Raw genomic sequence first — 10,976 nt, forward strand, 5'->3', positions numbered from 1 at the left:
CATGGAAAGAGGTTCAGGAAATGATCCGTAACTTTTTTGTCTCTCTTTTTTGTAAATAAAAAATATATAACTTATTTTTATCGTGAAACATATAATATCAAATGACATGATATCCGAAAAGAATTTTTTTTTATATCATAGATTATTTGTGTAGACTTAAATTTGGAGTCTACAGTATTATAAAAATGATAAAATTATAGTTCAAAACGCTAAAGCGATGCTAGTTCAGTTGTAATTTATATATATTAAATAATTGTGTTTTCATAGTGTTAGGAAGATCCGGAAAACATGTGTTGCGTTGCCCCCCCCCCCCCCCCCCCCCCCCCCACAAGTTTTGGATTTTGACAAAAGAAGACTAAAAATGGTGTTTTTAAAACGTGGCCTCTTTCTTTCCCCTACAAATGACCCTATTTTCGGTACTTAGCTCAAAAAAGAGAGGACATTTTCGTCATCTACTGGCTGCAGCTGCAGACCCGTCATTCCTCTTCAATAATGGTATCTTGAATTTGATTTCAGATTTTAAACTGAATTTAATACTTTTTAAGTGTATGTGTGCATTCTTTTTTCCTTTCTTTTCTGGATAAGAAGTGTATGTTAATTTTCTTCCTTTTTCTAATAACATAACGTGTCCATATGTTAATATTGCGTGAAGCTAATTAATCAATTATTAACCTGTAAATCATGTACTCAAATAAAAAAAAAAAAAACCAGGATATCACATATTATATTAATCTTCATAATCAAAACAGAGGAAACTGCGAAGTAAAAAATTGAAGTTGGTGTTGTTATTTCATTTCAACCTCCACATTTACTCTTAATTTCTTTCCTCCTGAACATAAATAACAAGCCCTCGGATTCCCATTCTCTAATCTACATCCTAACCATGTGGGTAAGACCCTCTTGTACAAAGGAAAAGTTTTTTTTTTCCTCTTGAAACCAATTATTGTTATTATTTGTCAATTTACATGTCATTATTTCTCGTCACTAAAATATATAATTTTAGCAAGTCAAAATAGTGAAATGCAGTTACAAAAATGATATATGCTTTAATCTGGAAGATGCAGAAGCACAAATCATGCTTGTAAAGCATCCTGGTTATGGTGGCCTTGCCAGTTTTGCTTCTCTGCTACAAGTTGAGCATGTTGTTCCAGGTACTCTTTGCTGTTTATCTCTGTTAATCTGCATCAACAATGGCTTAGATATCAGCAGCTAAAAAAGGAATACACGTCCATACCAAAACATCGAAAAACTTTTGGTTTCAGAATATGTTTAATGATTTTAATCAATGTATAGGTCGAACATCGAATCGGTATCTATCCCAGTACAATATTCAACAAGCCTTTAATCGATTCGAATTGCCTTCTTTGGGTGCATTGACTTAATTATTTCAGTTCTCTTGTGGTATTAAGAAAGTTGAGATCAGTACTCTGGGATGAAGGTTTTTTCGAGTGAATTGATTCAAACACAAAGTTTTCTTTTCTTTAAAGATGACTGAGAAAATAAATATGATATACTTGACCAAACTAAGAGGCAAGAGACAACATATGGAAAAGGAAAACACATGGTTCTCATGCTTCAAATATAAATGCAATAACTTTTTCTGCATTTTTTATGGAAAAAAAAGAAAAGAGAAAACATTAAGCATGGTGCCTACGTTTACAATCATCTGTCAGCTAAAGAGAGAAAGAGAAGCTCAATTATCCAACTACATTTAGTTGAGTGCCTTACCTACTAATTGTGCGGTCTTTGGCGAAACCTAATTCATTGTCAACACAGAGATCAGAAACATCGCTTTTCCTCGACCTCGTCGAGGTTCTAGGTGCAATTTGTTGAGCATCAGAGATGGTTACAATCTTTTCAAAAAGTTCTTGAGGACTTCCTTCTGCTGTACATAGTAGTCTGGCTTTGTTTTCATACATTACCTGTCACCAAACATGGAAAGTATGAAGAGAAAACCGGATTCACTCGCTATACAAATTCTCAAATTCTATAAACCAGTTCAAGTCCTTCCATCCACGAGAATGGATGGAGTTTCTCTTTCTGATGGCAAACATAAATATGCCGATATTTTCCCCCATTCCCCTATCTTCTGGAATTATCATGTCAAACGATCCCCCTCCCCCCCTATCGAAGAACATACATTTTATGATGTCAATCAATCAGATGAATATAAGTTTAGTTTTCTAATATACATGGCAAAGTGATGCCATGAATAAATAAACATAACGCATGGAATGAGTGTCATTGTAGGACATCAAACGAATGGATAAGTACTGGTTGAAGTCAAAAAGATACAAACTTCTACGTAACGTAACGTTATAGAAGATAAAAGCATCAAAATATGAAGTGTCAGACATACATCAACCAAAGTGACAAATCGATATGCTGCTGTTCTGTTGTGGAGTCCAAATATTGGGATACCTTCCAATGCGAGGGTATGAAATTTTTCTGTAAAAGGAAGACAATAAAGTTTTTAAAATAAATCCTACGTGCAAGTCGGTCAAAAAAATGATACACAAAGCAAATGGCGTCACTTGAAACACAAGAAGTTTGACCAACTAATGGGAGTTTCTGTCCAAGAGATCTGCTAATAAAAGTTAATGGTTTCTGAAAACCTAATATCATGCATTCTTGTTAGTTGTTCCTTCTAAGAACAAGATTACACCCATCTTGTCAAATTAGGTACCACTTATCAGAATCGGGTCTTAAATTAAGCTTTATTTTCAACACCTAAATTTCTGGAGGTTTGTATCGAAAATATTCCTTTTGCATTTCCTAATATGAACTCAAATACCATCTTGAACGACTTACTAAACAACCCGAAGTAGTCTGCAGCTCCTAGGGGTTTGTCACAGAGTTCCTCGAAAGGGAAATATGCACATCCATTTGCTCCCGATGGAACCTGAACAAATTAGAAACGCTAAACAACAATATTGAAGGAACTTAGTTGCTCAAATCATCATAGAATTAAACTGGGTACTCACTTGGAGAATCCTTCCCATCACTACCTCCACCTCTTGTGGACCAGCTGTACTTTTACCAATCAATTGTTGAAACTTCTGCTTAAGAAAGCTAGATGAGTCCTTTCCAACAAAGTAGAACCCTCGCTCTGCCTGCCGTCAAGAGTAGGACTAAAATTTATAATATTCAGAATCTTCGACTCAAATAGAATATTTTTTTTGTATCGAATTAGAATCATTACCGAAGTCATTTTCCGATAGTCAGTTGCAGAACCAATTTCATGAGTCACACACCTTTCCTACATCATGAGACCTTTGGAATTATTGAGTGGAAAAATCATCACGGGTTGAGCTAAAATCGACTAAATTGACACTAGATTCAGATTACTATTGTTAGAATGGGTGGCTTAATCAAGGGCAGCATAAACATTTTATATTGTTCAACAAAAAAGTAAAACAATATTCCTGTTGGAAAACATACCTTCAAAGTGGAAATGAAGGGCAGGAAAAGATCCCTCTGTAATCCACCTTCATACAGCTTATCTGGAGCACGATTCGATGTTGCGACAAGGATCTACACTTCCCTCAACCAGATACAAACAATCTCTAAGTTACGTCTGAAATCAAACATGATGTCCTACAATGGTTGGGAACATTAAAATATACTGTAACAATAAAACTTACGACACCATTGCTAAAGAGATGTCCAAACAGACGATTTAGTATCAATGCATCAGCCACATCTGTCACCTATGGAAGGCAGGATACTAAGAAAATTTACTTATGTTACCAAAGTGCAGAACCAAAAGATATGATATACCAATGAAAGAAAGACGGTTAAAAAGTCAGAGTACCATAAATTCATCTAGGCACAATAAAATTGCCTCATCTGAAATCTCTCCTGCAACGACTTCAAGTGGATCAGCAACACCCTTGTGCCGCTGTCAAAATATGCATTCAAGACAGGTGTTTATCAGGCAAACTACATTAGTTTATCTACAGATATGTGACATGTTACAAGATTGAAGTGATTACCTTGGTTTCTAAAGTGCAGGAGATTTATTTTAAAAATATTAACCACCAGTCAATCTTACCTGCAAACGACTATGAACATTCAACATGAAGTCATGAAAATGGATCCTCTTTTTCCTCCAATTGCTGGGTCTATGAAAAGAGAGTTAACTGTAAGTTAAGGGGCCAATAAGAGAAAACAGACAAACAATAGCATAGATGGAAGAAACTAAACCCTCAGGAAACTTATAATAGTTGGATTCCATTTGAATTTGTGGAACCATTTGTCAACATGAGGGCAGGAGAACAAATAAAGAGGTTGGAGAAACATAAGAATTGATTCATAAGCTCAACAAAACTTACAATTGATCAAAAAACAAGTCCATCAACATAGTTTTTCCAGTGCCTACTCCTCCATAGAGATATAGGCCTTTAACCGGAGAGTACGATGACTGAGGAATGAACCGAGACCACAACCATCTACTCCTGCATGGACCAAAAAAATAAGGCAAAATAAATGATTAATCAAAAGAAACTACAAGATTAAATAAATTTGAATACTCCAAATACAAACACTATAACTACATGATGGAGTAATTACCTTCCTGATTTTTCAGATACTGCATATCGATCCAACCGGCACGCTTCAGCTGAATTAAGAAGTTCGTCGTACAGTCTCTGAAGTTCCCTCAAAGTACCTACCTGCAAAGATACTATGAGAATTGACTTCAACAGGTTTAAAAACATGTGCTTAGACAACAAAAACATATTTTCACATTAAAATCAAATAACATTAAAATTAAGCCAACTTTAGCTTTACAAAGATGTAGTACATATTTTCACATCAAAATCAAATAGCATTAAATTAAGCCAACCGTTACAAAGATGTAGACCTAAAATTACTGCATATTTTATTTATTCCTGTTTGGTAAATCAGCCAATTTGGTTCTCTAAAAACAGTCAGACGCAGAAGATTGAGCTTTAGAAATAACCCGCCAAAAGTGAACTATCATGGACAGTTCCATTTAAAACTCACTTTCATCTCTAAATATGAACAATGAAGATGCAGGGGAAACTGCTCGGCATACCTGACAGCTATCACCATCCACAAGCTCGCCAGCAGCAATTCTTCTTTCATACTCAACGAGTGGCCCTGCCACCCTATAGTCTGCAATTGAACCCAAAAATCCAAATTTAAAACAAAAGGAACTCCATTATATCCGAATTTACTCATAAAACTTGGACGGCTAGCGTTTCTTAATGGAAAAAGAAGGGAAGAGAGAGAGAGAGAGAGAGAGAAGTACCTCCATTAGAAAGTTTAGCAGCGTCAACTGACAGAGCTCTCGAAATTAAAACTTCTGGGGTTCGATATCTATCAGATTTGACAATAAAAGCAGACCCACAATTGGTATGAACCAGTTGCCTTTGCCTCTGCCCTCGTCCAAGAACGCCAGTATGATGGCGTGTTTGTTGAGAAAAAGCTGATCTGAGGTGACGAACATATCGATTTACGCTTCTCATTTTATGACAGGACCTTGGAAGTCCTCAATCCAAAAAACAGCTGCACGGAAAAAACAACCCTTTTACCCATGCAGAAACCACAAGACACATCTAATCCAAGATGAATATGCTGCCAATTAGTGGAGACAACAGAAATTGAAAGATTAAATTAAATTCAGAACCAGCTAACCAAAATATGCCATCATTACGCCAAAAGTAGAACAAATAGTAAAATGAACAGAAAAAGAAGCACCTTCTCAACGAAAAAAGAAAAGGAATGAGAGTACTTATCTCCAGAGAATCAAACACAGAGATAATGTTTAATTGGGTGGATCTCAAATCATGAAAAATTTTACAAAAGTCGCGAATAATCCTTCAAAAAAACATGCAGAACACAGGAAACCAAAACTGGAGCATCAAAAAATCAAGTGATGATAGAACAGTTGCATGTGCATATCAAGTAAAACGCATAATACGGGAAAAAAGAACCTGGATTCGAAAAAACCCAGAAATCTTGGGCTACTGTGGGAGAGAGAACCGATCCGAAATGGAAACCTTATGTCGCGGAAAAAGGTTGAGAAGACCGAAATGTAAGAATTGGTTCTTAATGATGAACCTCCGATGGAACCCACAATTTTGCAATGACCTCTAATCCACGCCGAAGACTCCAGTTTACAAAAGTTTCAGAGAAAGAGAAAGAGACTCCAAGTTTCTATGAGGTTGCGTGATTTGGCTTTTTACATGGTGGTGTGCTAATTGCTCGTAAAATTATGATTAATTTATCCAAAACAGTGATTTGTTTATTCAATTTAAAATTAAGAAAAGTAAAAAAGGCAACAAGAACTCAAGAAGCTGGTTTTTGGGTGTTTCAAACCTGAAAATGATGACATACAACGACGTAGCGGCCCAATAAAACTCCCGTTCTTGACTCTTGTCCCTCAGATTCCTTTTCCGTTCCGTATGGGCTCTGTTCTTCCTCCACTAATTTATTTATTTATTTATTTATTACCGTCCATTCAATTCAATTAGGATTTTTCCTTTTTTTCGAAGGGAATTCAATTAGGATTTGATTACATGTGTTTCCAATTTTTTTTTTTACCTTGAAAAATTACTCTAAATTACTTCAATATTTCTGCTTCACTACTTTAGGGTTGCTTATTTTGGTTGGTGCAAAATAATGAGTAATAAAAAAAACATAAATTTGTGTACAACTATATTGGATCGGATGGGTAGAATTAATAATTTGAATTTCATAAACCTAAAATTAGGTGTGGTCAAGGAATAAGTGAACTTTAGTTTGAGCTAATTTAATTTACATACTAAATATAAGCTCTAACTTTTTATCTTAAATTATATCAAATTCAATTTATAGATTGAATACTTTATTGTAAATTAAAGAATTCATAAAAGAATAGGGATTGGAAAGGCATTTGAAACTTTTTAAATAAAAAAAGGTGGAATTCCGATCCATTCTTATAAAGCATGGTTTACAAGATTATATAAAATTTATCAAAAATGAAAATAAAAATAAATAATTTTTAAAAAAAGAGTGAATACACGTGTTCTTTAGATTATGGAGAAAAAGCAACTGATGAATATGTTGCTTTAAGAATGCAATGCATCAAGTCAATAGCATAACGTGGTTGGACACGAAATATGAGGATAAAATGAGAAAATAAAAATTGTAGTACTTTTTTGACAATAAATTATGGCAATACATGTTTTCCTTTTCCCTTTTTTGATAAATTTAATGTATTGGAAATACATAGTCATTTGTACTTGCGAATGCTTGAGAAATGAGATTCTTTGAGGAAGATAATAGAGTAGGGTGGGACAAGAAGAATTTCAGTCCCCATTCCCTGCTCCTTTTTTATTTTGAAAAGTTGGGGTTAGACGAATTTCATGTAGAGAAATTTTTTTTTGGTTGAATTATAAGTGTCGGGTTTATGAGAAGTACAAACAAAATCTCACATTTCCTAAACAAGGAGAAGATCATGAATATATCAACGAAGAACAATGTCTCTTAATATGAGACCTTTTGAATAAAACTAAAAGCAAATCTGTGAGAGTTACATCTTAAGCGGACAATATCATACAATTGAGGAGATACTTTATTAAATATTTGCGATATCGTTGTCATTAACAATAAAGTATATTGCGGTGAAAAAAAGTCTTGCCACGTGGAGAACATAAAAAAAAATTTGAAAAGCCACCTAATCTAAAAACGAATATAAAATTAATAAAAATTGACAACTCATTTAAAATTTTACACACCATCTTGACACATCATTCTTCCATTAGTCAACTAACGGTCAAATTAACTTAGAGATCTTTTTGAACCATTTTATAAACTTAGGGACTAAAAATATTCATTTTAAAATTTGGACTAAATCGACGCCTAACTTAAACTTCAGGGAAATTTTTCCCTAGTTTTTATTATCTCTATTCTTTTTGACATATTTGCTTCTATTTTGAGAGGGAAATGCCATATCAAGTCTCAACTCAAGCTTCGAGAGATACATTAAAAAAAAACAAAAAGTAATTAATATATGTGCGTGGATTTTTTGTTTTGTTGTTTTTTTTTGGAGAAAGAAAAGTAACCGATATGTTCCTCATGTGATACGGAAAACTATAATATTCCCAAATGCACATGTAAGGCTGACAAGACACTACATAAACTAATCATATTTGCAATTCCAAGTCTCCCAGTAACATGGATCCAAAGTGTTTTTTTAATAATAACAATGAATTTCCCTAATTGCTTTCTGAAAAGTTAAATAGATAAAATAATTATTTAACATCTCCATACGTCCTTCAGGTTAAAACATGGATAAGCCAACTTTAATATCTCCTCACGCACAATATGGCGATAACGAAACATCGATGATATTAATATTAACTATAAAAACTAAATAAAAGCATGGGTTATGATACAAAGTAGTATTTAAAACTATTTAAAGTTGTATTTAAATTGTTTATAATTAACCTGCAGATAACCTACTTTCTATTAATCTTGTTTTAAACCAATTTTTTAGAAAAGCCCGACCCAAATCCATTATATGGGCCTCATTTAATATTGGGCTCACAAATCAAAATTTCTGAAGTTGAGCCCATCAGCAGGTCCGTCAATTGTCTACCCAAGAAGTGGGCCATATTTTAGCGATAGCTAAGCTATCACAGGTGGGCTATATATGAAAATGGCCCGTTTCGACGATTAAACTTCGTCGTCCCGTCCAGTTTTGGCCCTCTTCGATCTGCTGAGAATTGAAATAGGTGGAGAAGATGGCGAATCAAGGTGCGAACATAATGAAAAAAACGAATCATGAAAAGAAATTTTCACGAATTTTATTGAAATAACGTAATTTCTGCTCGTCTTAGAGTCATTAGTTCTTGATACGTGAACGAACTCGGTTCGGATCTTGTGGCAATGGCACCGAGAATAAATCTTTTGATATGATCAATCCATCAGACGTGGATCTAAAAGTTCCACTATATGGTGAATGCGATCAGAATAATGTTGGTTCTAGTAATGGGATACTGAATCATCGTTCATCCAGGAATTGGCTCGAAGTTGGTTCGAGGAATCCACCACTTCGACGGATTTGACATCTATCTTGAAATTTTATCTGATTGAATACTTTCAGTTTCCTCAGTATTGTTTATAATATGAATCGAGACTGAAGTTGCCAAGTCGATAGCCACTTTCTGAAAGTGAGAGCTCTGTTTGATGTTCTGTAATCCGAATGATGAGGCATTTGAGCAAACTTGTTAATTTCAAGCCGATCAATTATGCAAGGAGTTACTGAAGCTGGTAAAGATATGATTATTGAAGTTTTTTCAATTGTTGATTTTTGATAGATTTTCTTTTCTTTTCCTTTCTTTATTGAGACAGATAAAAATTTTATGTTGCTCTCTGTATCACATTTTAGCACAAGCTTGAAAACTTGAATGGAAAGGTGAGAGCGGTGAATTTAGAAGGTAAAAGAAAATCTACAGAACTGCAGCTCAAGTCGTCCTCTTCTTTTTTTTCTTTCTATTCCATGTATGATTATACAGTTTAGGCTTGCAGCAAAGTTGTCTTCTACCTCTTAATTTTTCCGTCCAAATGTTGATGAAAACTATAAATATGCTGTGGCAAAATAGTAAATCTCAATTATTGCAAGTTTTGATAACTATTAGATCACCATCTTCCTCAGGCTACTTTATTTGCAAGACTCAGTGCTGATATTTCAACATTGAACGGATATGTATGTCACATCAACTCCCTCTCGTGATTTAACTGTCCTACAGCATGCCCAAATGTCAATGCCTGTTCATGTTCATGTCAGTTAGTCTTTTGAAAAGATTTGGTACACGTATCTTCTGGTAAGGCCTTTTGACGCTGAAATTCAAAACATATGTTATACTTTATTGCGATGTTAATATCTTTTGATCCACAACACTTGTTTCTTGCAAATATATTGTTTGTTGTTGAGTTCACTTGTTGACCTATACTAGACAAGACACGTGATCTTAGACTCTCAGTCGTAGATGTAAATAATGTAATGTTTATGTTCTGAAGTACTAATCTTCTTCTTTATGCATCAATTCTTGAAATTTAGAAATCAGAAGATGTGCTATTAGTTCGTGCCTGGTGCACAATGATGTACAAATATATTGACATATCTGGAATGGGAAACATAATTATTGTTGAAAATTGTTGAACTAGGAAGTGCAGCATAGTTTTGTGTTCCCCACATTTGCATACATGATTTTGCTTTCTTCACTTTGTTAATAATAGATTGTAATGGTTGCTCAGATGCATTCAAAATCTTGCTACTAGACAGGAAGTATCTATGATGGTTATCTAATTTGAAAACTATATATATCTATTATGTATTATATGAAAGCTTAAATATATATGGATTTGATACAAAGGACAGGAAATATATCTATCTAATGGAAGAACTACCTTTGAAACGCTTCACCCCAAAATTATACCTCACTCTCAAATAACACAACTTGTATCTTTTCTCTTCCACTTCTTGATACTTGTATTTACAGTATACCTTTGATTTCATTGAGGGGTCTCAATCATCAGATATAATGGCAGACGCTTTAACCGTACTCCACAGATGAAACTGCTGCATTCTCCTTCTTTCTGGCTGGCTGTGGAGTATGAGGGGACCCCGAAGGAAGCAGGAGAAGAAGAAGATTTAGATGATCTTCTCCAAATTTATGATAGATCTTCAAGCCATAGAAATGAAGAAGAAACAAGCAAAAGGTTCCAACAATGTACAAATTTATTAGGGTTCCTTTCTCCTCCATTCTTTAATTCTTCTTTCTTCCTAAGTTTACAGTTAGAATAGATTGATATAGATGTTAGTTCAGAGAACAAAATCTTAGGTTATGTGGGAAAAATTAGAGCAAGCCATCATGCTTTTAACCTAAATTCCTAACCAGTAACAAGCACATATATTTCTTTATCCATATCCGTAGATAATTAGAAAGCTCAAGACAAAGGAA

General features: G+C 34.3%; 1 protein-coding gene across 3 annotated transcripts; it reads right to left on the reverse strand.

Annotated features, from left to right (window-relative positions):
* Positions 1-763: 763 nt before the first annotated feature.
* On the reverse strand, positions 764-6,365 carry LOC111007319 (AFG1-like ATPase family protein). Of its 3 annotated transcripts, none has more exons than XM_022279640.2 (15): positions 6,346-6,365; positions 5,276-5,532; positions 5,060-5,139; positions 4,573-4,673; positions 4,335-4,457; positions 4,055-4,124; positions 3,815-3,901; positions 3,645-3,710; positions 3,442-3,534; positions 3,203-3,259; positions 2,985-3,113; positions 2,812-2,902; positions 2,360-2,448; positions 1,729-1,922; positions 764-1,179 (listed from the first exon to the last, which is right to left on the reverse strand). In XM_022279640.2, the coding sequence occupies exons 2-15, from the start codon at positions 5,490-5,492 to the stop codon at positions 1,074-1,076; spliced, it is 1,503 nt and encodes a 500-aa protein (XP_022135332.1). In that variant the 5' UTR covers positions 5,493-5,532; positions 6,346-6,365; the 3' UTR covers positions 764-1,073. The 3 variants fall into 3 exon arrangements, with proteins under 3 accessions (XP_022135332.1, XP_022135331.1, XP_022135330.1); XM_022279639.2 differs by lacking the exon at positions 6,346-6,365 and adding an exon at positions 5,961-6,257 and having other exon boundaries at positions 5,276-5,844; XM_022279638.2 differs by lacking the exon at positions 6,346-6,365 and adding an exon at positions 5,961-6,256.
* Between the last annotated feature and the right edge of the window lie 4,611 nt (positions 6,366-10,976).

Source organism: Momordica charantia (genome assembly GCF_013281855.1).
Source record: "Momordica charantia cultivar OHB3-1 chromosome 6 unlocalized genomic scaffold, Mcharantia_2.0 BLBB01000006.1, whole genome shotgun sequence".
NCBI classification, from domain to species: domain Eukaryota; kingdom Viridiplantae; phylum Streptophyta; class Magnoliopsida; order Cucurbitales; family Cucurbitaceae; genus Momordica; species Momordica charantia.

Coding starts and splice junctions, on each gene's coding strand:
- LOC111007319 (XM_022279640.2), bottom strand. CDS start 5,492: ATGAGAAGCGTAAATCGATATGTTCGTCACCTCAGATCAGCTTTTTCT. Junction 5,140..5,275: donor TGCTAAACTTTCTAATGGAG/GTACTTCTCTCT, acceptor GTTCAATTGCAG/ACTATAGGGTGGCAGGGCCA. Junction 3,260..3,441: donor CCTTCATTTCCACTTTGAAG/GTATGTTTTCCA, acceptor CTCATGATGTAG/GAAAGGTGTGTGACTCATGA.